Source organism: Scleropages formosus, chromosome 23 (assembly GCF_900964775.1).
Source record: "Scleropages formosus chromosome 23, fSclFor1.1, whole genome shotgun sequence".
Classification (NCBI taxonomy): Eukaryota; Metazoa; Chordata; class Actinopteri; order Osteoglossiformes; family Osteoglossidae; genus Scleropages; species Scleropages formosus.
Window position 1 is genome coordinate 6,609,709 of NC_041828.1, and position 27,072 is coordinate 6,636,780.

A 27,072-nucleotide genomic window follows, 5' to 3' on the forward strand; every position below is an offset into this window, starting at 1 on the left:
CGCTCTCCTGGGTGCGAAATTCACAGGACTCCTGGGATCTGTTGTTGGTTCTGAATGTGCTGAGGGTCTCAAACAGACCCCCCCTGCCACTCCGCATCGCACTCGCTCTCTTCCCGAGTGTCTCTTTTTTGGCTTGAATATCATAACAAGGTCAAACAGTAGCAGCATCAATAATTCATGGGCCTCTTTACTAGACTCCTTCAGCCGTTTTAGCCTCCTCGCCCACCTCTCCCTAAACCACTCACTCCCTTTCCCCTCCTGCACCCCCCCGTCCTTCCCATTTTTGCTCCCCTCCCTCTCTCTCTTATGCTCTCTCTCTCTCTCTCTCTCACACACACACACACACACACTCCCATCTTCACTTGCATCTGTAGCTCCCCCCTACTGGCTCTCTCTTCCTCGACTGTCTCGTTGAAGCTCACGGATAACCCGCTTCTCTGTGCTTGAAAACCCCCGGCACCCCCCAGCACCCCAACCCCACATCCCCTTCACCACCCAGCTGCCCTTCCTGGCCGAGAGGAGAGTGGAAGAAGCACCAACACTGTGTGTGCGTGTCTGTGTGTGTGTGTGTGTGTGTGTGTGTGTGTGTGTGTGTGTGTGTGCGTGCGCTCGCGCGTGCGTCAAGCGGGAAGGGGAGGTGCTGCTTCAGCCCTGACACACACACAGGGAGCGGGAGCAGCGGCGGCAGCACAAGCAGCAGGAGGAGCCGAGGAAGCGGCTGAGGACTCCATTGTTCCAGACGCCTGTTCGCTGCCTTCCCTTCGGCCAGAGGAATTACAGGATCCACGTGCGGACAGGGTCCCGAGGCAGGCGAGCACACCTTCCCCTGGCCTTTTCTCTGTGCCCCCCCGCCCCCCCCCCCCCACTCCTCTCCTCCCCGTGCTCCAGCACACAGCAGCAGTACCAGCAGAGCCGCACGCCTCTTTCATTCCACCCGTCGCTTTGGCCGCCTTTTGTTGTGCGGATCCGCTTGGGCTCCGCGGGAGTCATGGAGCTGTTGGGCTGGGCGGAGGGACCGCGGAAACCCCCGAGGGGGATGCTCCTCTGGCTGTGGGGGGCTGCGCTGCTCGGCTTCGCCGGCCGGGACGTCCAGGCGCAGGCGACGGGGGACACCAAGTCCGTGTACATCTGGCAAGCAGGTAGGAGCATTCCCTTTCTCCCACCGCGATGAAGGGAACAGCTGCCCACGGAGCCCCGGGTGGGTGTGGAGTCTGGTGTTCCGGTGGATCGAGTCCAAAGCTGGGATATTTGTTAGCAGGACACTTTGAACCGACACGTTTGCCACGTCGGTCTGTTAGTTATTCCGAACGCAGGCAGCGCTGCACCTTTTGTGCCACTCGCTTCATGTGACGTATTGACCGGTGCATCCCGCAGCTTTTTGGCGGCGTGATGTTCCCGCCGTGAGATCCGCGTCTATTTCTGCTCCCTCGCTGCCTTCGCGGACGTACTGGAAGTTTCACCTGCGTTGCGTGGCCGACCCGAGATGCCGGTGCTGTCGGGTTTTTTTTCGCAAAGTTGATCAGGTGCTGAAGAACAGTTAGTGAATAAGCTGTATCCACCCCCGCACCCCCGCACCCCACCGCCCACCCCTACCTAATGGGTGATGTGACACCGGAGCCATTTTGGCCATACGTGTTCACTCTCATTTACTGCCGCGTGTGAGGCGATGTGCGTTTCGGTCCCAGCGGGCTCTGGTGCTGGGGGGTTGAGGGGTGGTGTGGGGGCGATGCCGGGCTGGTAACCGGACGACTCTGGCTCGGCCTGGCTGCTCAAACACAATCACCTGCTTTTCTTTCTCTTCCTAGTCACTGAAAGGCTTTCGTTTTCCTCTTATCTGGATATCTGCAGGGCTGAATGGATTTGTGGCTCTTATCTCTCATGGAGAGCCAGCCACACTCTACCTGAGGTCAACCAGAGGAGAAAGCCAATGTGAGAGGGAAATGGGCTGCAGTGTGGGGCAGAGTACCTCTGTATGTCTCTTGCAGGGATACGAGCTTATTATGTACGTGAAATATTCTGAAGAAGGACTGAATGAAGCCATAAATTCAGCTCGGGGTTGCAAAGCTCTAAGGAAACACGTGCAGGCATGCAAAAAAGCTTCCAGCGGATGCCACGAACTCCGAGCCCCAAATGCTGAGAACCCAGTGAAGGAAAGAGACGATGATGCCGTTTTCCTTCGATGATCTGTAACGAAAGCCTTGGTGCTGCTTCCTTCTGTCGGGTTTACATCGGTTGGCTGAGCTCTACTGTATCAGATGCTGTGAGTGTTGGTCCTTAAACCACATGGTATGGCTGTCTGTATAAGCAGTGGATATGGATGGGGGTGGGGTATATGGAGAATGAAAGGAGTTCCAAGGGGGTGGGTGAATTGTCACCGCAACAGTGCAAGGGTCCCAGGACAAACTGGCAAATCAATGTCCCCTTTGGCTGCTGTCTTTGTCCGTGGTGGCTGAAGATCAATGGACCCTTTCGGTGGGGTCCCTGGCGTCAAATGGCACCAGATCAATGGAAACTTCCACCGGTGACCCACACAACGCTAGCACTGGATCCATCAGCACTCTTGCGTTTTTAGATTGGGTTCAGGCGATGGAACCACGGACAGCGACAGTGCAAAGCCTACGCTCAACACGACCACGGGCCAGCCGCAAAATGAAATTTGTTCCGTTTTGCAATTAGCCTCGTCCGTTATCGCGCGTGTGTTGTCCGCATGTGTTCGTCACACAAAGATAATGGAATCCCCAACTTTTTTCAGTTTCTTGGGGCACCCAACCTGCATGCCACTGTGTGGTCCTGGGAATCTGTGTCTGTTGCCTCTCAAATCATTGAAGGCATCATGCTGACTAAAGAGATTAATGGTGTAGAGAGAGAGGGTCGGCGTGACAGCCGGTTGCGTTAACCTAGATACCGCCCCCATGAGCCTGTGGTGGCCAAACACACCCCAGCCCCCGCGTCTCTCGGCACACCGTCCCTCACATCTCTGTCTCTGAGACAGTGGATCCTCAGCTTTAAGGCACACAGCAGATGTCGTTATCGACGCCTCGCCTCCGCACCCGACCCGCTGAGGACGTGACAGATCCGCATCGGGATAGCGCAATGAGCAGCCGGCTGCCGCGGGACTCCTTCCACCGACCGAAGCCCTGCGTGTTAAAAAAATAATAAACCAGCAAAGTTGATGCTTGGGTCCCCTGTGGGCACTCTGGCTGGGCAGATGTGATTTGGAGGTTGGCACATTGCATTATTCACCATGAGCACGTCTGGCCTGAGCCGCAGCAAAATCACACATCCTCAGATTGTGTGGGAAAGTCGTTCTCTTGGAGATGAAAAATTTGGATATTTTCCGCAGGAGAATGGTGATGTCCCATAAAGGCTGACGAAAGAAGGAGACACTTCGAGGCTGCACTCTCACACCGCAGTATTTCAGGACACGTAACAGAGTTATTTTAGAGGAGACGAAGGTATCGAGGGTCAGACTGTAACCTAATTTGCTAGGACACAAGCACTGGTATGAGTTGCCCTGGGTGCTCTCAGTCTTCCGTCAGGATACTGATCATCGGCTCAGAAGAACAAGCAACGTTCTTTTCTGGACCGCGTGTCCTTATAGCATCGGTCTATGCCTTTGTGAATAGTACACCCCCGACAAAAAACACATGGATCTGGGTTCTAATGCTTTCGACTGGGGCTGGTGACCACTCGGCGGATAGCAGATCACCCAGCCAGCTGGAGGAGAGGGATGTTCTGATTGTTATAGGTTTTAATTATTTTGTCTCAGTCTTGCTCTTGTCAATGCTAATATAACTCTTCCAATCCGAAAGCGTTTTAGTCCCAGCCCCCAACCTATACAGCACCCAAGCCATTTAGGAAGGCGACCTTTGATCCAGTGGCAGAGCATCCTTGCATGCATGGGTGTACAGGCGTGACGGGAAGCTTGGGGGTGGGATTTAGGGAAGTGTCTCGGTTCCTGCCTCCAGTAAGTCTTTCAGAGGCTTCCACTCCACTGCCCCTCTGGCTTTTTGTGCTCAGATTCCACGAACATGATTTGGGGCAAAAGTACCTTCGAGTTCAAAGCCACTCAGACGAAGCGCATGTCACAGCTTCTACACAATGGGCCTGGGAGATAAGCTCCGATTGCCCTCCCATAATCAAAAGGCCTTCTCCCGTGTAGGAAGTGAATGTAATGAAGGTATAATAGTGGAGGACTGGTTTATTTTCTCCTGGATTTAACAAGAGCCAAGTTGGCGCTTATTTTGGGAGGTTTATGCGGCAACATCCAGCTGTTCAATCCGCCACGGCGCCTTGGCCTCGGTGCCAGGGTGCCGGCCGGGAGCGTGCTCTGCGGGGCCAGATGCTTCTCAGAAATGCAGTAGCCTGGGTGAGGTGGGTGGGGCAGCTGGTGCTGGGGGGCAAGGGGGGGACTTTTGTGCTGGTCTCTCCAAAGGTCAAAAGCCCAGCTGCTCCCTGGAAGCAGCCGTCTGTTTCTTTGAGCTTCTGTCGACAAACAGCCCCTTTCATCAGCAGAACGGGAACCCCGTTCGGGACACGTTTGCAGGGGAAAAGGGGCCAAGCATTGACCGAAGGGGTGCCGATATGATCGATACAGAGCCCTCCCAAAGCCCCCGCTGTGGAACGAGCCGGATCCCCCGCAGCTACTACCTCTTGTGAGCAGAAAGGCTCCCGGGTGATGCGATGGGCTGTCAACACCTGCCGCCCCCCGCCCCTCTATCGGTGCCCCGACTCCCCAGTGACCGTAATTATGAGGACGGGAGTCACAGCGAGGCCTCGCTCCCACCCCGGGTCTGCCAGAGCCCAGCTGGGACCTCACGCATTCTTCGCTTTCTCTGTCAGATCACATATTACGGCAGGTCTGCGGCGGCGACAGCCGGCTGCTAAACTAACAGCCTACATGGGGAAATCAATAAATAAGCAGTACTACAAATTTGATTAACAATGAAATAGACAACAATTAGTTCTGGGTGAATGGGTTCATTTATCAAATTCGCAGCCGCTTTAGCTGCCGCTCTGGGTTGGAGGAAAACCGGTATTTATGTATAATCCCAACTTTGGAAGACTCGGTGGATTTTTCCAGAAGCTTTTATTGAAATGAATATAGCTATAGGACATAGAACCGGATTCCTATTTCAGTTGTTCAAGATTTAGTGGGCTTAAGTCTGTCAAGGCGTTCTTTCTCTGTGTTGCCGCACGCCACAGGCTGCACGGGAGATGAGCTTTGTGCTTGGGAGGATAAAAAAAATATGCACCTGGGGTGTTGCCTTTTTATTTGGTTTTACTTAACCTACTTTTGATAGCAAAGCGCCTGTGTTTGCTTGATGGCTGAGCTGTGCGAGGCCGGCCCGCGTAACGAACCCCTCTCTCCCCACCTTTCGTACAAATCAGCCAGCTCTCGGCGAACAAAAGACGGCGCTTTGCAAATGATGAGAACTCGCAGCGCATGACTCTCCTCCGGGGCCCCCCGATGTGGGTAGCGATGTCGCTCCTCTCTTTCACGTGCCACCGGGCGCCAGCAGGTTCGCCGCCCGCTGTCCCGATGACGATGACGACTCCCGTGAGCGGGGGCCGAGCGTCGGCCTCCGTGACCTTCGCGGGTCGAATAAAGAATGAGGGTGCGGATCGGATGGAGCGAAGGGGAGAGCCGGATGCAAGAGGTGCAGAGGGGGATGGCGACGGAGAAAGTCGAACGTAAAGGGGTCGAGAGTGAGACAGCGAGGAGGAGAGTATAGCACAGCTCCCTTGAGGAAATGAATCGTGCAGAACAATTCCGTTCGGAGAAACGAAAGGGCCTGGGAATCGAGGCAGTAATTTTGGGGCTGGCTGAGGCACAGCGATCTAATCGTGGCCTGAGCTTGTACACTTGTGCTCCTGTAGAGTCACCGCATGCAGGAATTGCCCTTGGCACGAACCTCACGACCTCTGCGCGATTCGGCCGCACGTTCGATTCAGCTTCTTTACCCAATTATTTAAATTTGACAGTGTCTTTATGTCTCTGCCTCTGTAACTTTATCCGTCACATGGTCCAGATGGATTCTGACTTAGGCATACAGAGCTGTGCTTATTTACATGATTTTTATGACAGCACTCCTTATAAAGGTAAATCAGACGAAGCAAGGTATTCATCACACTCAGTGACCACTCACCGCTACGTGTCATTTGCGGTGAAATATGAATAAGAATGAAAAGATGTCTTATTCATTCATTGTACTGTGATGCTAGAAACACGCACAATAACAGCACATTGAGAAATAAATGTGCAGCAGGCTGGAAACCTGGGGAAACCTGGGTACACTAGGGCCGCAGTGTGGTGTGGGTGTCTTCAGTAGCGCTGCTGTCTCACAGCGCCTGGGTGGTGCGAGAGAACGTGGGTTTGATCCCCGCTCAGGCTGTTTGGAGTTTGCATGTCCTCCCCGTATCTGTGTTGGTTTCCTCTGGGTGCTCTGGTTTCCTCCCACAGTCCAAAGACATGCTGTTCAGGTTCCCCTGCAGTGTGTGAGTGTCACGGAGAGAGTGTGTTCCACTGAAGTATGGATGAGTGACCAGTTGTAAGTAGTGTATCTAGCAGTGTAAGTCACCTTGGTGAATAAGGTGTGTGGGTTAGTAACACGACATAGTATCCGTTGTAAGTCGCTTTGGACAAAAGCGTCTGCTAAGTGAATAAATGTAAATGTGTCGGTCTGGGTGGGACATGGTATGACCTGCCGCAGCAGGATAATATCGTAAAACTCCACATCACAGCTTCAAGTTTCACTCTGTATCAGGTCTGAAAATGGACCCAGCCTTGTGGGAGCAGCTCTTTTTTTAAATAAATCAGTTAGGTGAAAAAGGAAAGTTTAATGATGGCAGGTCTGGGCAGGGTGATGCAGATGGTTTTATAGGAGGGCTGTACAGTCTAAATGACATCATTTAAAAATATGAGAAGTATCTCGAAGATGTGTTTCCCAGCTGAGCCCCGGAGCCTGCCATCTAGTTGTCCAATGATCTAATGGGCCTGTAGGAAAAAGTGGACATAAAAATAACAATATAAAAGCTCATCCTTTTTATGGAACTGAGATGTGGATATGCTTTGTCACTGCAGCTATCTGAGGTCTCTTTTGTTCTTCTGGTTGGGGTTCAACTTGGTTTTGCACCATGCTGCTCTCAAGTTCTTGGTTCCCTGGGCTTGAGGACTGGTCCATTCAGTTTGTGTCCAGTTCTGATTGCATGATGATGGGCCAGCAGGTAGCATAGTGTTTAGGCTTGTCTCCTAGTAAGCTTAAAGCTCTGGGTTTGAATCCCACTCTTGGTTTAGTACCCTTGATCGAAATGCTTACCCTGAGTTGCTATATTAAGATATCCTGCTCTATGAATTGGTAAATGAGCGTAAAGCTGGTTATCTAAAATTTTAAGTAATCTCAGACAAAGGCTAATAATCTTACAGTTTGGTCCATTTGAAAGCACTTCAGATTGATGCCTGCTGAAGGGTACAACAGGTTTCCTCGTAAGACATGTGGATCCGTTCTTTTAATTAAACGTTCACACGCTGTCCTCTACCTAGTTGACTCTATCCTAGATGGCAGTACCTACTGTGCATCTTAACACTCCAGTTCAGTATGCTGTGTTTGTCGGAGAGATGGACTCTGGGCAGCTCCTTGGCTTCACCTGAAGCTGGACTTCCAGACAGGCTCCAAATCACAGACAACAGAACCATGAAACCCTTGGACTTCACCAACTTTGTCCCCATCAACAATAAACAAGACTTGCATTGTTTATGAAGTGTGGGAGCTGTAGAAACACATGCACACACACGCACACACACACACAAAAAAAGCAAAGCACAAAGTCTCGACGGATGCTATGAACAAGCAAAATCATGTAAATTAGCTTATTTCCAGCCTTCTGACTGAATTTTGAGGAGGCAGTCCCTTCTAACAGTGGACGGTCAATACAGGGGTCAGGAACTTCAGGTATTCCTTCCCACTGCACAGTGTTTTCCTCTAACATGGTATCCCTTACCATGATTGGACAGGTCGCGTAGGGAGATAACGTTAACAAGGCGGTAATTATGACAGTGCATGTAACAGAGGACTCAGTCCCTGTCCAGGGTCCTGAACCAGTTTCTGGCTCTGCAGAGGAATCTCATTAAACTGGAGATGGTTGGATAGATACATTATTCATACAGCTGCACTCCCTTTCTTGAGACTGTAAAATGTATTAGAGTCCCTTGCCTAAGCCTTGGTAATTAGAAAAATCAAATAGTGGGCTGAGGTTTTTAGTGTTTCCTGTTGCAATTGTGTTTGTTTTTGGGGTTTATCAACTCGCTCCAATGCAGAGCAGAAAATTGTCACTCTGGGTTGAGAATTAGAGAGCTGCCTAGGATACACTTGTTTCACCCAGCTATATGCATTCTTAAGGATGAAGACTTTCGGATCAGGCCTCGTAACACAACCGAACGTTTATCCACCCAGACATTCAAATATAACATTGAGCAAAAATGGACAGAAGGATTTACAATATAATTTATTTTTTAATTTAATTATAAGCTTTACAATCATACATGATCATGCAGGAACTTTTTGAGAACCAGAGGCTGATCACATGTAGGACAAAACACATGCAGGATGTTGGTATTTAAATGAACAGTAATTCTGACTTAATTGAGATGCACGATGTGCTGTATTTCAAATAACTAATTTTAAAATTTTTACTTTACCTGAAGAGGTGGGGTTTTGCATGCATTTGTAATAATTTCCGTGTTTCAATATTAAGAGTATTTGGTTTATGTTATTTGTTCTATTTTACATGGGCTAAACAGGCTCATTAAAATGTAGACCCGCTTTCAAGGACTTTAACTGTCCAGTAACCAAGGTGGAATGGGAATAGATTAGCATATCATTTACATATCATTTGCATAATTTATGTCGTGGTGATATGAGGAGAGGGATACATGTATTGAGGAAGAAAGTCTTCATCTTCTACACAGCTGGTCATTTTATTATCACCGGAGCATGCTGAGAGCTGGGGTTCTCCTCTAGTACCGCACGCCTCCCAAACCGACAGCCATCCTTCCCACAATGCATCATTGAGCCGCGACCACACTGGCTGACTGCTTTATTTCTTACACGTAGATGAATTACAGGAAGCAGTTCTCAAAGGCCACAATTGTACACATGATGGAATTGCGTTCCAGAGCTGGTTTCTGGAAAATCGTACTCATGGGTCAACAGGAAGAGAACAAGGGCCCTGGTAAAATCTATGTCAAACATACAACTTGGAATATGTTTCATATACATACTATATATATTCAAATAATGTTATCCTCATACCTGACATGACAACGGAGTTGAAATTTGCAAGGCAGTTGAGTGTTTTCACCTGGGAACAGAAGACCACTTTGTTGAGCGTGACAGGACCATGACATTCATGCACAACGCATAGTTACGTTGGTGTCAGCGCTGCAATATCATCTACAATGTAATGGGATTATAATTAGTCATTTTTCCTTTGATTGCTTCGTGGACCTGTTATTTCAGTCCATATTTCTCCAAGGCTGCACGTTGCAGAGATGCCACGGTCGACTTGTCGTTTTCTTCCAAAAGCTTTGATAAGAGGTCTTCTCACCTCATGGTGGCCTTCCTGGTCTTCTTTTGATGCTCCTCACATACCAGTCAGTGACCCCGACTGTCCACCTCTTCTTGTTCATTCTTGCTATGTGACCTGCCCATATTTTCTGCTCTCATGTAATGTTTCTTAAGCATCTCTGTTTTTCTTCGTATTTCTGAGCCTACAGTGTGGTCCATATTGTTTGTGTTACCAGTTCTGCTGCTCTCTCGGTGGTGATGGGACTTTTTTCTTCGACTAATATAGTATTCCACACTTTTCGGCAACAGGTATTCCACGGATGGCGTGGAAACAATCATCCGTACATCTCTGGACAAATCTAGACTCCTTAAATGCTATCCATGGTACACCACCCAAAGATAGATCTGCGGGGGAGTAAAGAAAGTGTCTGGGGCAAACAAACGATTCACATTCCCCTCTCACAGGACCTGATGGGAAATCCAAATGCCGCATGGCCTGCTCTGTGGGTGTAGCGCCTAGCAGCACTTTATTGGCATTGGGCTTCAGTGGACAGCTTAGTTCCCAGGTCCTCTCACCCGGCCACAAAGCAGAAGACTTGCGTTCAACTAGTTACCATACGTCTCACCAAGGCTGAGACCGCTCATAAAAAAGCAGTGTACTAAGAAGCACATGGCGTATACAACATCAGCACTGATCTTGCTTAAACGGTCAGAAAACAGCGAGCCGGATGTGCGGACAATCGCTAGGGGCTGTACCAGCGTGTTAGGGGCTCTGCGTCCAGCTGACTGTGGACGCCGTGTCATCCAGGACAAACTGCTGTTGTTTGTTTATCCTATACAGCGGAGCCCATTGTCACCAAGGCACATGGTGTCCTGTCCAAAAACCGAACACCATTCCGTCGCGCCATCCGGGCTCCTCAAGCAAAAGCTGTTTTCTCTTTTAACATGAAAGCAGCGACAAAGACAGAATGAGAGAGAGCGAGAGAGAGAGGGAGAGAGAGAGCGAGCGAATGAGGGTATGTTTGTGTGTGTCTGTGTGTGGGGGGGGGGGAGCCATGCTGTTTGTATTAATCTAAATGGCAAGGCTTACGCTAAGACCCCAGTCATCACTGATATGGCGATGCAGGATGGATTATAGATTATTCTTTATCTAAAAACTTTACTTAAAATGTCATAAGAGGATTACAGGGTTATACCATATTGTGCAATACTCTCAGGAAACGCAGTCTATATTATTATTATTATTATTATTATTATTATTATTATTATTATGGAAGGCTGCATTCTTCACAGGGACCTTGACACATGATGTTTATGATAGTCGAGGACTGTCATTGCACCAGAGCAACAGACACAGGGAATTCGGCGTTGCGTGATATTTTTTCAGCACTGATAATGATTTAAGATGCTGTGACTGCTTTGGGCGGCAATATTTAGGTCAGAGGCCTCTTCCCAGTGTTCCTTGAAAGCAGCTTTTCAGCAGAAAGCCGCAGCCCTGGGTCTCGGGCCGCACGTAAAGATGTTTCCGCAGTGGGTTGTGGGGAAGGTGGGTTTGGCGTTGTCTCCGTTGTCACAGACTAGTGTGGATTATGACATTTAAAGCTTGGCACCTCCCCCCCCGCTCCGCTCCACGAGCGCCTGCAGTGCGAAACCTTGGGGCGGCTTCAAAAAGTGGGCATTCCATCTACGAGACCGCCGACATTTCCGAACCCCTCGCGTCGACTCTCTTTCCCGTACCGGCGATGCCAGAACCTCCTGTCTCTGCCCATCTCCCATGGTGCCCCGGTGCGCTCGCCTCTCTGCCGCGCTTCATATCTGTGCATCATCCCTCTCTTACAATCTGCTCTGATGTTTTTCATTCTTGAAAACACTCGGCAGATTTTGAGTTCAGAACAACAGATTTATTAATCTATAGATGAAAACAATTTATTGGCAAGAGCTCTTTCTTGACAGCTGGTAGCGTAATGGTTAGAGCTTCTGCCTTGGGATCCAGAAGTTATAGGTTTGATGCCCACCTCTGCCTGTAGTACCTTTGAACAAGAACTTACCCTAGATTGCTCCAGTAAAATTACCCCGCTGTATAAATGGGTAAACAATGGTGACCTTAACATTGCAAGTTGCTTTGGAGAAAAGCATCTGTTAAATATGTAAGTATTGGGGTTTCATACAAAATACTAAGTTATTTATATTTTTTAAATTGATGATTTGCTTCGTATGTCCGAATGGGGAATGTGTCCAGTGGCAAATGATGACAGCAGTCTGAGTGACGCTCGCAGAGAGCTTCCTTTGGCACCCGTGCTGCTGAGGACTTCAGCCTGTGGTTTTAATGGAATATACTCTCAGGATGGGCAAATTGCACTGGATGGTCTCTATGTGGGGGGGGGGGTGGACACACCATCTTCTCTTTCTGTCTTCCCACTGGCTCCTCCCCTCCTTCAAACCCGGCCCCCTGAGCAGGAATCTTCTCTTCATTTAGCCTCCCCGTATCTCCCTCCGGTACCCTCCTGCTGATCAGCGGATGCAGTTGGCAGACGGCAGGGGGGGGTGGCGTCCAAGAATCACTGCTGCGGTTGTGCGCCTCGGTTAGTCGCCTTCTTCAAAATCGTCCTGTGGACTGAAAAAGGGTTTTGGCAAAAAGGATAAATAAATTACACACGCCCAGTTTACCACACACTGTGTAGAATTTACACCGCTTGTATAAAGGCTTTTTGCATGTCATTATTGGGAAACCAGTTCCTCTCTGTCATCCAGTGCCGAAAATATGTTTATGTTGTTGACAGAGGACCCGGACCTACATCAATAAGGAGCCAAGAAATGTATTATATTCCTTCCTCTCCCACTATTCCTAACCCTCACTCCATCATCCACCCCCTGTGTACCGTAGTAAATTAAATTACTGCGAAGGTGAGGGCTCGTGCCGGACGATCGGAGCTTCTCCGAAAAGCACATCCGGCGACGGGGAGACGGGGAAGCCGGCAGCCTCCTCCGTGCACTATCGACCGCTCTGGGTTTTACCCCCTTGTCTTTAATTTACGATACACATCTCCCTTCCCGTGATCCTCTTCTCCGCACTCGAGAGGATCCTTCATTTTTTGCATGATTTGCCACAGTTTTTTCACGCGGCATGCCGGGAGCGCACTGTTTGCCTGGATTTAATTAGGGCTTTCCTTCTTTAAACCTTCTGGGCTGGTTGGGCGCGCGTTCTAACGCACGTCAACGGGGAAATCTAATTGAATCAACAACAGCCCGAGAGGTGGCGCGGCTGCGGCGCGTCTTGGGAAGCTCGCATAATTTGCGATGACATGGATTTGCACCGGTGGCCTGCGTAATGAAGGGAGCGGCACGCGCTCGCCACACGGGGTCAATAAGTTAGCTCGGCACGGCTTCATGATGACGATTCGCGCCCTTTGTTATTCCAGCGGGAAGCGCGTGTAAAGTAAGGGTTCGTCTGCGTGCTGAACACGTGCATCCGACACGGGGGCCAAGACCGAGGGGGAACACAACGAACAGGTATCGCGCCGATGTGCCTTGTGTTCGCCATCGAGGGTGAGCGAGAGGGAAACGGACTTTGGCGGCAACGCGACTGCTCTTCCTCGACATCAGAACGTCTTCACGCGCTCTCCCGTCACGCATCTCACGTCTCAATCCCACGTAAAGTGACTGATTCAAACTGAAATCTCGCTCATTTTATTCGCGCATTTTAAAGGGTTTCCATCGAAACCGCTGTCAGGCTTATGCTTAGTTAATTTAGACCAATCCACCGTGGGAAACCGCTAATAAATTTTAGACAGAGCAAATGAAAAAATTAATATCCGACAACACTTGTTAATATTGCTTTTAAAGTTGTAGTTACCTAAATGGTCGTATTATAGTACAAAGGGCCCGTGTCAAGTAATTGGGTCAGTAAGATTAAACGTAGCACTTTGTGTTTAAAAAGCTTTAAAATGCATTTTCCACCCACAAAAGGAAGAGAGGATGGAACATTTCTAAAAATCAATACTTCATCTGGAATGGTGTGAAACTAAGTGCTTTTCTTCACTCGTGGCCGAGTGCGGCGTGATGCATCTTTCCGCCGCCCCGGCTCGCCTTCTTGCCGCGGGTCCGAATTCGCCGTCCCCACCGCCGGCGCGCCAAGGGCAGGAGACCACCTACGACACGCGCTCCTCATCCTCCCGTCATCCTCCCCCTAAGCCACCCGGGACGGGGGCGGAGTTTTGTCGTGACTCACAATCGTCACTCACAGTTGCATCCATGGCAACGGCGACAACTGTTTTGAACCTTGCGATGACTTCGGACTCCACCCAGTTCAGATTTCGCTCTCATCATTCCCGCCTTTGTGCCTAAATTCAACATTGTTTGCCGGGTCCTGTGCCGCAGAGCGACGGATGTTCCTACGCTGGGCTTCCCACATCCGTGGAGATGAGCAGTGGCAGAGGCTCGGGGACAGGGAAGACAGCTGATAAGAAGCATCTTGGAGGACTGAGAAGTCCCAGAGGTCTCAGCTGACACTTGTCTCACAATGATGGTGTGGGGAACAGGGTAATCAGTGACAGGCAGGTAGCATCCTGCAGGTTTCCAGTCAAGGTGTGGGTGTATTAGTGGGTGATTAATATATATCATTCCCTGAGACCGAGGGACTGAAGAGACCGCAGCGATTCCACAGACGCGTCGATGTGCCGCAGCAAGGCATCTAGGTCATTAAACGACGATCGCGGTCTTGTCCCGTTTCACGGAGCGTGCACCACCTGTACAGCGTGTTCGCCTGTCAGCGTCACATACGGACAAGTAAGTGTGCAGCGCACGCACGTCCCATCGTCCCCACATCCGAACCGTCCAGGGACTAATTGAGAGGTGCCGGATCACTGCCGGAAGCGATGGGTCTCCCTGATGGAGGACCGACCTCATTAAAGCTCGCTCCTCACCTCCCCCGAAGCCCACTTCGCGGCTTCGCTCACCTGGCGGCCGGGATGCGCAACAAAGGAGAAATCGCCGGAGCTGTGTCGCTTTGCCACTGCACGGAAACCGCGTACAGCATCAACCTTCAGAAATGCGCCGCACTGCGATGCTCAAGTGCCACAGCGCGTTGTTTCACTGCTCACGGGAGCCTTCTGGATTTGTGTTAAAGACAAAGAAATATATATCTTATAAAAGGGTGATAAAACTGAATAGGCAGGTAGATCAATAGAAAGAGGAAAGAAGCTCAGATCAAAATGAGCACCTGGAGTAGAGTGCACGCGGCGCCTTCCGCTCGCTTATCCGTGCCGTTAGATGGTCTTTGTGATCATGCTAAGGGAGGCCTCATTATATCGTTGCACTTCCCCCTTCCAGACTGCCTTGTTTGCAATTAGACCAGGCGAGCCCAGATTATTTCTGCCGTGTTCCACATCCGTTGTTCTTCGGCCAAACAAAAAACGGTCGGAATTCTCCGTGGAGGACGAGCTTTTTCTTTAGAATGCAGCAAGATCGCACGAGTTTGGGTCAGAACAGCTTTGAAGATTTACGTATCCGCTGATCCGTGATGTTGGACTACACTTGCGCTGTTTTGTGGGTGCGAGAGCTGCGTAAAGGACTAGAACATTCTCTTTGGGTCCACCCCCACACGTCAGCGGGCTGGGGTGGGGGTTGGGGTCTCGCGGCCTTGCCGGAGCGCTGAGAGATGGATTCCGAGCCTCTTTGATCCACCCACCTGCAGGTGTGTGTCTTTGAAAGGACTTCTGACCGATCAGCACCCTCCAAAGTAGAAGAGACGCCCCCCACCCCTCTCCGCACCCTGCTTCCAAGCCTCCTCCAGCCGCTTTTCACCTGGCCACCAGCACTTTGCATTAGTTCCCCTTCCGGCGTGGCTCAGAGCACAGGGCAGGAGCACACCGGGGAAAGGTTTAAATCCGATCACCCCTCTGGCGCTGCTGATACTTGCAGCCTTTTCATGTTGCGCCCGCCTTGGACGTCTCTCCTCCTGCCGTATCCAGTCTCCGAGGCTCACCGTTGTGCTCCGAGCGAGACGAGATGCCTATCGGTGCATTTTGTTTCCGCGCTGAGGAACACGGATCAGAACTTCCTGCCGTCGCGTCAGCCTCTAGGCGCAGCGACGGTTTTGTGGCCACGGCGCTTCCGGATTTTGATATAGTGTTATTGGAATTGCGATATGCCACGAGCAGTCTTATATGACCGGCGCTGTTTCACGGTCCACGGGCTGTTCTCTGCAGCTCTGAAATGGGTATAAACCTGCAGGCACAAATTTTCTGGAAAATAGGTAGAGGAACCACAACACCTTTTCAACATAGTCTTTTGTGCTCTAAAGCAACGGAGAGCAGCGCATGAATTCACGGGAAAGTAAAATTGAGACAATCCGGGGTGCTAGAAGAAACCTCCATAGCTCTGACCATGAAAAGATGCTGTAGCTGTGTGAGACTCACACTGGATCCACAAGCCCTACTATACACTCAGTCGTCAGCCAAGTGGTGGAAATGTAGGTGTTGCATTGAGCAGTATGGTAATAGAGCGAGTAGCGCCGCTGTCTTACAGCACCTGGGTGGTGCAAGAGGATGTGGGTTTGATCCCCGCTTAGTCTGTGTGGAGTTTGCATGTTCTTCCCGTGTCTGCATGGGTTTGCTCCGAATGCTCTGGTTTCCTCCCACAGTGCAAAGACATGCTGTTCAGGGTCCCCCATAGTGTGTGAGTGACGGAGAGAGTGTGTTCCACTGATGTATGGATGAGTGACCCAGTGTAAGTAGTGTATCTAGCAGTGTAAGTCACCACGGTGAATGAGGTGTGTGGGCTCATAACACTACATAGAGCTCATTGGAAGTCGCTTTGGAGAAAAGCATCTGGTAGATAAGTAAATGTGTTTTAATCCTTCCATGACACTTAACTATAAGTAGTAGCTTCATCACCTTGCTAGGGAAATGTGGTTTCTGTTTGCAAGAGGTTCAAATCTGTACACATTTAAAACTGAATATAAGTAGTGGTCACTGAGCTACTAACAGGACCGCCAGGTGGCACAGTGGTTATGGCTGCCACCATTGAGTTTAAAGGGATCAGGTTCTAATCCACTTCCTACCAAGGTACCCTTGAGTAATGTACTTACCTTGAATTTAGGCAGCAAAAAAAAGAAAACCCAGCTGTGTAAATGGGTAAATCATTCAACATCAGAAGTCGCCTTGCAGAAAAGCAGCAAATAAATGAATAAATGTAAATGGTGCAGTACTGATGAGGGGGCAGAAGCAGTGTTTCCACTGCACACACACCCAGCCAGAAGATTAGGCTGCAGAAATAATGACCCAACTCCTCAATCACAGCAATCAGTGGAATTCTGCACCTCACTTCAGGAGATCACCATCGCAGTGGACCAACAGATATCACAACATAACTGTGACCCTACGCCGGACAAGCAGTTACTGATCATGGGTAGATGGCCATATTCACATATATCCTCTCATGTTTCATTCAAGATCTGAAAATGCTAGTTTGGACTTTGTGATTCTTTGGACCTAAAGGCTGTGTGCCAACCTCCAGACCAAAGAACAATGACCAAGACCCAAAAGCTCAGAGGGTTCGCTATTTTCCACCTTCCTTTGTTTGTCTTCTCCAGAACACGTCCATGCAGTTTCTGTGCCCTGGGATTGATTTGAAGGGGAAGGCCATAGAAAGGCTGCATCCCTGGAATGGCGGGCATTGTGTGTGTGCTTGGTGACATCACTCTCAGGAAGCTACTCGGGAACAGAATTAACCGAACTATACAAGGCGACATTGTGGAACCTGATGCCAACAGACTGACAACTGCCGCTTTTAAGGGTGAGACAAACATGTGCAAGGTCAACAGTTGAAAATGAAAAGAATGGCTTTCTTTGAAATGAAATCATTGTTTCAACATATATTGTTAAACTTATTGAATCTTGTTTCTGTTTATTTACTTGGTTGTTGAACAGCATGGGTTTTTGCAATGGGTTCATGGACATTCGGGCCTTTGCTCTCCAAATGATCAGTGCTTCAGTTCGCGGCTGATCAGGTCTTTAGACAGCAAGTGATCAGACCTTGGGTTAGTTAGTGATCATAATTTGGGTTAGTGAGTGACCAGGCCATTGGTTAGTAAGTGGTCAGATCCTTCCTTACAAAGCGATCAAGTCATTGATTAGCAAGCAATCCTGTCTTTGGTTTCTCAGTGATCAGACCTTTATTTGCAGAAATCCATTATGTTGTGTGAAAGAAATGATATTTCCTTTTCTTTCTGGAACCGATCAGCCGCAGGATATCCGTGCAAAACACTCAGACACGTAGAGACTTTCCATGACATCAGCCAGCGGGAGAGCCCATGACAGCTGGGTGTCTCTCCCCGATCGGTTTGCGTTGCCTCCTTTTATTCGCGAGCTCGTACGCGGGTCACCATGAGGTGTGGAAACACTTCCGAAGCTTCCCTTGCGTCCGCCGCAAAAGCTGATCCGCTCCGAAGAAAAGTGCTTCGGGACGGCAACGGTCAACAACAAACTATTTCCTTTCCCCATCGACATTTTTCCATTGCGTTAAAACAGAGAGCATACGCTTTCTGGACACCTTCACTTTTACTGACACTAGAATGTATTAATCACTTGAAAACATTAACTGCTTGAACGTGTTCGCGCACAGGTCGCATGTTTCGGTGTATTTCTCTATGAAAAATGGATCCTGGTGTCGGGAGGACGTGCGACGTTAAAACGTGCTGTGAAATTACGGAAAGACCGCATGGCCCATCAGCCGCTCCGAGAGCTCGCGCCGGGCCCGACCCGGCACGGCGTGGTTCAGCATTTCAAATCACGGCACAGAAAGGGAGAGCGGCGACTCCATTAATCTTCCCGTTCTTATCGCCTGGCCCTCCGTGCGATCGAACCCCCCGCCAGCCCTTTCCGCTGCTCCCCGTCCCCAGGAACAACACAAACAAAAACACGACCCTGTGGGGTTCCTTCTCGAGTTAAGACAGGGACCACCTCAAAGCCATCTGTGTAATTAACATTTCTCCGTCATCCAATAAATACCATGGCCAGTCATGTGCGAGCTGGATTATTAGCCAATTAGCCATTGTTCGGCACAACAAAGGGGATATTTGTTTTGTCATCTGAAAAATACGTGATGTGAGTCTAATCCGCGCGTTATCGAGGGCTGTGTTCGCTTAATGCGGCTAGATAGGGCTCAAGACAGACGAAGCAATTTGTGCGACCGTCTTTAATGCGCAGCACGGTGCGAATTGTCGTTTTCTCCTCGTGTTTTCGTCGGGAAACTCGGATTCGTCACGTCTTTCGAACGCCGCCGTCCCATATTGTTGCGTTATTTGTCCGGGGAGTCATAATTGTAGCGCGATGGGTCACTCGAGGTGAACTCGAGCTCTCCATTGTCCGCCTCCTCTTATGTTTCCCAAATCATTTTTAATTACATAAACACCGATGACAAAGAATAACAATTAGCTGAGCCCCGGCGGCCGCCCATTAAACTCTTCTCGTCGATGAGCGTGTTGAAAGGTACTGTGCGTGCGGGGGAAGGTGATGAGCGCAAGGGATGGACGCAGCTACCGCTACGCGATCCACCGTTCATGGGTCACCCAGAATGCAGGCGTGATCCGCGCACGCTCGACCACGCTCACATCAGATGAGGCGAAGACAAAAGCGGCTACGGAAGGCCGTGTCCGGGAATCCCGCCTCTCCGTTGTAGGGACGGCTTCGGGGGATGCCCCTCCTCCGTCAGGTCAACATGTGACGGTAATCCGAGGACAATAGACTCATTTTTCAGTCTGGCACTCAAAATCGCACGCTGGCATTAAATATTAACGCTCTCTGCTGCCTCTCGCACCGCGAACCATCCAAATGATAAAGCGATGCATTTTTTGAAAAATCTTTCTGCGGCATGTAATGTGTCGTGTCGGGCTGGGAAACGCTCCTCTTCCAGTCCCAGCGCTCTCTAACAATGCCAGTGAGGTCATTAAAACATTTTTAACGCAGCGGTATATAGAGCTGAGGTATGTGAGCCATTGGCGGTTTTCATAATAGTACAAAAATCAGCGTATTATGTTGAAACGCAGAAGCACAATAACGCACGAAGCAGACCTTGGAAATGTCACGAAGCCCCGCGAAAACCCGTAATTGTGTGTTTTATCCATCTCTTCCAATAACGTGTTAAAGAAACACTCATTTATGGATATTTTCAATTATCCACTTCAAGAGGCACTTGACATGAGTCATTAGCTAGCGAATGCTGTTTTCCAGCCTTTAGCGGCTAACGAACGAGGGAAAACATTAAACATTTAGCGCTTGTGTACAAAAGAAGGCAAGCCCAGCTCTCCCGATGAATTTGCTTTCTTTTTGAGTCCCGAAATACACACTTGTACACATGTGCAGCGGTCTCAGATTCAAGGGCCTCTGTTCTCAAAGTAAACTCTTGACACGGTGCTCTCAGAGTCAAGACATTCCCATTCATTCGTTTCCCTGAAGCTTTTCTGCGAAGCCACTGACGGCGATTTGCCCGTTTCAACGGCTGGGTATTTTTTTTTTACTGGATAACTTCATATTCATGCACAGTACCTTGCTCAAGCATATTCAAACATTATTATAACGGAGGAAAAGATGGGAGCGTACAACACTCCAACAGACTGAGTCCAGAGGTGGCGGTGCTAAACGCCGAACGACCTGTTAAGGCCCGTTCGCCCTATGGGCGCTCGGATTGTGCCTTTGCCATGTGGCTCATGGAAAACTGGAGGTGTTTTGGAGCAGAGTGACGTGTACGAAACGATGCTGCCCGACAAGTCTTGTATGTCATGTATGGTGTAAATGTTCATGCGCCGTAACTTCATGAGCATCATCAGATAAAGCCTTTATTCAGCTGCTACTCCAGCAGTGTTTTTGCTTGCTTGTGTATCTTACTTATTAAAAAAAAAAAAAAAAAAATTATTATTTGGAGGGTATCAGGATTTGTCTATCCTGTGTTTTTATGCACCTAGTCGAACGATGAACCTCGGTACAGCAAGCGGTAGGTAACAAACTGGGTTTACTTGAGTCGCATGTTTGCGGCTATGTCTCTTTCTCTTAACGTAACGCATAAGTTGTACTTTTACCGAGTTGTACGTTGCTTTGGACAAAAGTGTTGTTTCCGAGGAAGCAAAAAGCTGTGAGACAAACCTGGAATTTCCCGATTCATAATCAGACACATAACCCGCTTCACTACTTGCCCTGCAACAGCAACAGTCTTATTTCATACAACGCGATGCATCGCCACAATACCACACGTCTTCTTGGGAATGTCAGCTTGTATAGTAAGCTGCTTACAGTTACTTAAAATTTACCCTGGCGAGTAATTTTTATCAAAGGAACTCAGGGTAAGTATCTTGATCAAGAGTTCTGCAGCAGTGATTTGTACCCTGCTCTTTGACTGCAAGGCAATAGCTGCAACCACTGGACTACCTGCTGCCCCTGCATCAATACCTGAACTACAACAAAATTACCACTACCATTATTATTATTAGTACTACTACTACTACTACTACTACTACTAATAATAATAATAATGATAATAATAATAATAATAGTACAGGTGGTCACCGATTTACGATGGGGTTATGTTCCACAAAACCCGTCATAAGTCGAAAATTTCCTAAGTCGAAAATATATTTGATACACCTAATACACACTTCCGTGCGACAGACTGGGAGATGTGGATCGCTGTCGCTGCACAGCATCATAAGAGAGTGTCGCTCTGCATATCACTTTCCCGGGAAGGATTCAAAATTCAAAGTGCTGTTTCTGCTGAACGTCTATTGCCAACTCATCATGGTAAAGTCTGAAAAATCGTGAGTCGAACCATCGTAAATCGGGGACCACCTGTAATAATAATGGTCATTAGAAATATTCATTTTGTAAGTAAAGATCTGACCGCTTACTAACCAATGGCCTCATCACTCACTAACCATTACTTAGAAGCAATCCAACACTAGCGAGAAAGTGGTCTCCTGCCATTCTCCTTCGCAGTGTTGGGGGCTCAGATCTCCAGATCTGCTTGAACTGCAAATCCCCTGTCTGGGGTCCGGGCTCTGAGAGTCTCTGTGAGACACACAACTGCGTGCATTAATATTTCAGCTGAAGGCTATGCAAATTTTCCACATTAGTAGTATTACATCTGAGGGTCTTCCTAAAATACATTAAAGTCCTGCGTGAAACTTAATGAATATGAAACAAGGACAGAGAGAGTTTAACAGGCGGACGTATCTCTGTTGAGAGACAAGGGACCCACACACACACACACACACACTTGAAGCCCCATGCCCATTGAGGGCCAGGCATGCACCCCAGCCCAGCCCAGGCCAAAAGCGGGCAGCAGTGCAAGGGGAGTGGCCCAGATTCGGGTGAGATGGAACGAGACGGCGGTACGAGTCCTCGACCCCCCACCCCCGGATGCCCCGCCCCCACGGGCCTCGCCAAGTGTCACAATCAGCTCCCATCTGTTCTGTTTATAGCAATTAACAGATGAGGGAGGAGTGGGGTGTGCGGGGTGGGGGAGACAGTAAGCCGTCTCTTCTCCATGCTTTTCACACACTTTTTCCTTTCACTCTTTACATTTTTACAGTCTTCATGCGTAAATATAATTTCTGACACAATAACAGAAACTCACTTTTACGGGCTCTACTTAAAGGCAAGAGAAAGTATATTTATCTTTTCACCTCGATTCCCATCGTTTACGTGCGTGAGCTCCTTTCTACTCCATGCAGCGTCACACAGATCGCGTGTACGGACAATTAAAAATTATACCGCAAAAAGGTCAAGATATTTTGCTGCGATGCACCCAGTCGCTAGTGAACGTTGGAGAGGTTTGTGGGCTTAAACGTGTTTGAAGAAGCTTGAAAAATGGTCCTTGTGTCTTTTCCAGTGAGCCGAGAGATACGAGGCATGTCGGCAGAGTGAACACACCCCTGTGTATGTGTGTGTGTGTGTGTGTGTGTGTGTGTGTTGCCGTCACTTAACGGTATTAGGGTCAGCGGCAGTGCCGAGCAGCGCTAAGGAGCTCTCAGACGGTCACGCTCACAGGCCTGGAAAAAAAGGGGATGTTTATTTACCTGTTTCTGTCATGTTTGCCTTCTGAGTCATTTAGCGGCGGCCCGGGTGCAATTCAACACACGCGGCGTGGGTGTAGAACCGCATCTCGGTTACGTAACGAGGACCGTGACACGACCAGAAAACTTTGGCTCGAGTCGACGCAATCTGTTCCTTTCTTCTGCTTCGCCTTTTTTCCACCGTCGCCACATGGTACTTGCTGACCATTGCCATTGCGGACAAGCTTTTGTATCTTCATAACTGGTGTTGCCGTACAGACGCGGCCGGCGGCGGGAGCTCATAATCTGCCCTCACATCTGCCCCCCGAGGTGGCGCCGCAGAAGCGAGCGCTCACGGTGCGTTTCGAGAGTCGCTCGGACCCGCTGTGGGCAAAGCGTGTCCGTTCGCGCCGAATAACAGCGCTTTGTGTCGCCTGCTCTGTTCCGTGCCTCGCCATCTGTGGTGTCGGGAGGCTCCCCCCACCCCCTCCCCTCCCCTCCCCTCCAGGCATCCGCCCCACCGCCCAGTAAGTGGGAGAAACCCCTGTGAATAATTCAGCAGCAGGTTCGTTCCCAGCCGTTGAGCAGACGATGGGGTGATAATGGCGGCGGGAGTGCGGAGGCGGAGGTGGAGGCGGAGGCGGCCGCGGATTGATGCGATGTCGTTGTTCTGCTACCGGGGATGCCGTGCTGGGGGAGTCGGGGGTGGGAGGAGCAACATACACCGTTCAGCCCCTCCAATTGGCCCCTACTGAAGAACAGTGGTGAACGGTGTAATTAACGGCACGGCACTGGAAATGTGGTTAACGTCATCGGTGCCTCATCTCACTGGAGACAGTGGAGCGACCGCTGTAGGGAATCGGGATCAGGCTTTCGATACCCGTCATCACCAGCTTTTCAAGTGACGGGACCAGCGATGGGCACTCCCGGGCACCGCTCTGGTAACTACCCCTGAGGAATGTGAGAAGTTATTTGTTTAGAATCACTCATCTATTCCTTCAGCATATGGCAGCAGGGGAAAAAAAACTGATAAGTAAAATCTGAGAGCATGTTTTACAGCTTGAAATGAGCACTCGGAATGAGTCTGACACAAAGCGGTATGAACTAATGTAATAATAAAGCAACGCACACCCACGGATCGATATCAGTGTACAAATCATAGTAAGCGCCTGTGAAATTGAAACGACGACTAACAGCTGTGTTGACTGTTGCTGTCGGATGCCACGTGCGAGGGATTGTTGTTCCTCCAAACAGCTGCTTGGGAACTCCTGGGCTTTTGCAGAGGTACGAATTTCCCAGCATCCACCAGTGCTCAGTCTCTCTGACCTCTGCCTCTGTCCACTACACAGTGCATAGGTATATAGGCACAGGAAGTGAGCAGTCCTCCCTGCCCCTTGACCTCTCCCTGATGTCTTCTGCTGACACCCAACGAGAGGTCGCGTACCCACCGCGGGGGGTTTCTCAGCATCTCCAGCACCCGTGATTTCCCCCAGAAAATGCCGTTCGCTTTTAGAAGCCTGTCTTCGCACACGGCCCATAAAGAACCCTCATCACGTACAAGGTCTTTTCACGCGCCTGTGAGTTTCAGTGTTCTTGTCAGCAGTGATGGAAGCTTCCGGGACTTTCCGCCGCATGGTGTAGCCTCTGGCGCTGGGAAGTCTAGTAAATCTGGAGATGCTGTGCGAAACAACGGTATCATTTAGGTCACAGGGTGATCCTGGCCTTGTGTGTCGGTAAGTGCAGTTAGCGCACTCTCCCTGTGCTGGGTGGCCTTAGTTTGTCAAGTTTTTAACTTGCTGCTCTAAGGTGTGTGTTTCAGCATCATTTTTGTGCCCTGATGTCAGATTAGCATGAATCTGGTGAAACGATGGATGATTGTTAGTCTCTTATGGTTACACAGGGCCTCGGTCCTCTAATTGGCAACTCCACCAAGGAGGCAAACAGGGTCTGAACAAAGCACAATCTTGTATGAATTACACCCCCAACAAAACACTTTTAGAGTCTGTACAATGTCTTAGGAAAATACCTCTATTGCTATACTTGGCTGAATTTCATTGCTGTTATAAGATCTTCCTTCTGGTACGATTCTCGCGCTCAGTCTTTGACGATGGAGCTGGCCTGCACTCAGCTGCTGCCCTGAGGTTTGACCATTTTGCAGCAAAGCAGTTTTGAAAAGGAACCACTATGTGGGGAAGACCGTACCCCCCCACCTCCATCCTCCCCCATCCTCCCCCATCCTCCCCCGTTGGCAGCTTTCTTGAGCACATGTGGCGTTCTCCTGGACGTCCATCGCTCACACTAATCTGGTGATGGTGATTACGGTTTGCAAGCTGATGATTTGATTAGATTTAACGGGAGCTAAAAGGCTTCCCTATCGCCAGTTCCCAATCAGAATTAACCTCTTAGTTAAGGCCCCCCACATCTTCTCCTTAATTACTTTATAATTGTTTTTATTCTATATTTTTATACCTTCTGGGGACCTTTATTTTTTGCATTTCCATTTTTATGATTTACTCCTTTGATATATGTTTTTTAAGTTCAGACACTTGAAAAGTTCCCTTTCTTTAAAGATGAACCTTTCACTATGAAGCTACCGGTCCCTGTTCTTCATCGCACATCTCACCACACGGGTGGACGTGGACAAGAATTTACACTGGCTTCTCTGCCACTCAAGTTTACATCTTCAAGGGCTACTTTCCCTGAGCGGCATAGCACCACTTTACGGATGATGAAGGATCTCCTGTGGAATCCTATTGGCAATAAACCAGCTTGATGAGACATTTCTACGAGGGGTTCATCATGCACAGCCTATTACCCTCTAATCTTTTCCCTCGGAGATGTTAGGGGACATGCTGGCTTTCTGAGATCCTTTCACTTTGACCACTGTGCCCTTTAGGTAGGACCTGCCGCATGGGATACAGTTGGATTCCTTCTGCACTTGACTGCTTCTTGTCTGAAGTCAAGCTCATTGCCATGTGCATGTACAGGTGTACTTCGCACAATAAAATCCTTGCCTGGATGTCTCTCCTGTAGAAGTTATAAATATAAACCAAGCTATAAATACACAGACAGCGAATGCAACGCCAACAAGTCGACAATAAATATAGCACTAATAAATTTTGTACAACATCAACAGAATATATACAGAAAGATGCACAGGAAGAAAGGAAGATTTTGTCTGCTGAGCAGCACTTATCTGAGCTCTGGATCACCATGATCTCACTAAGTTCATGCGGCTCCACAACCACTTGTGTGCTCACCAGGATTGCTCCTGCTGGTCCAGACCAACAACAGTGAAGGGTTTAAGACTGTCAATTTATGACTCAAAGTGTGCTGTTGCAGGTTGCAGAAAGTTCGAGTTGCTAAAAGTGCCCTCCTGTACCCTTGGCTGAACACCTACTTGTATAAAATGGCCGCTATCAACCCTGATCATCGATTCCACATTTACTTTATCCGCTACCCTCAAAAGGAACGTGTGGTATTTGCCGTTTGATTGATGCTAAGCATCTTCTTGAGCTTCTCCTCTTAAAACCACAGCAGACCGGGGGAGAGCTGCAATAGTCTTTAGGAGAGCTTTCAACATTCACTACGCATCCTCTGCTTTCAGAGGTGCTTCTCCATACCTCCCAATTCCGTGTGATTAACAGGTTATTACTCATCTGTTACGAGATTATGCTAATTATCTTTTAGATCTTGATTTAATAGATTGCAACATCCTCTTTAGAGATCACGTCCTGTCCGATTACAATCTAAAACGCTACGAGAGGCTTTGTGGGCTGCAGTGTCACTCCTGAGAACATCACTATTACTAGTTTTGGCAGTAGTGGCTCAGTGGAAGCGCGGGAGGCTAGTGGAGTTATGTGCAGCCATGAAAACCATGTTTGCGGTAACCTTGGTTACTGGTTATCCTGCTCTTTGTTCTCTACACAGCGGCTTGACCAGCTAAGTAAATATCTTATTTTGTATAACCTCGTAGAATTCTGTCATTTTTGGCATTATGTTAGTTTACTGAGTGACATCACGGCTCTGTCACAGATGAGCACTTTATCTAAGCAGGGCTGAACTGCCCTCTCGATTGCTCGAGCGACTATCGACCCCTCGAATGGCGCAAGCAAATTACACCCACTGGGCCCATCTCCGCTTGACTGCAGGAGCACTATTGAAAGAAGTTGGCAGCTAAGCTGCAAACGCTGTGTAGAAACATCTGGTGTTTGGTTGAAAGAAAAATACTTGAAACAATTCAAAACATGAAGGGTATGACAGAGATTCCTATTCTTTTCCCCTAGTATCTGAAGCATACTTGTAAACACAAAAAAACATATATTACAGGGCTTGCCACCAGTATCAGAAACAATGCATTTTACATCTTAAATATTCTGGCTATATTGAACCAGGATGAAAACAGAGTATGCAGAACAGCAGCCTGGTAGTTTTATTATATGCTTGCCACATGCTACACAATGT

The 27,072-nt window shown here is 49.0% G+C and overlaps 1 protein-coding gene across 1 annotated transcript in view; it reads left to right on the top strand.

Annotated features, from left to right (window-relative positions):
* Nucleotides 1–614: 614 nt before the first annotated feature.
* thsd7aa (thrombospondin, type I, domain containing 7Aa) overlaps nt 615–27,072 on the top strand; it is an 87,095-nt gene continuing 60,637 nt past the window's right edge. Inside the window, exon 1 of the mRNA XM_029248344.1 lies at nt 615–1,139. Within this exon, the coding sequence (XP_029104177.1) occupies nt 989–1,139 (151 nt within the window). The 5' untranslated portion in view covers nt 615–988. The remainder of the gene's footprint in view (nt 1,140–27,072) is intronic.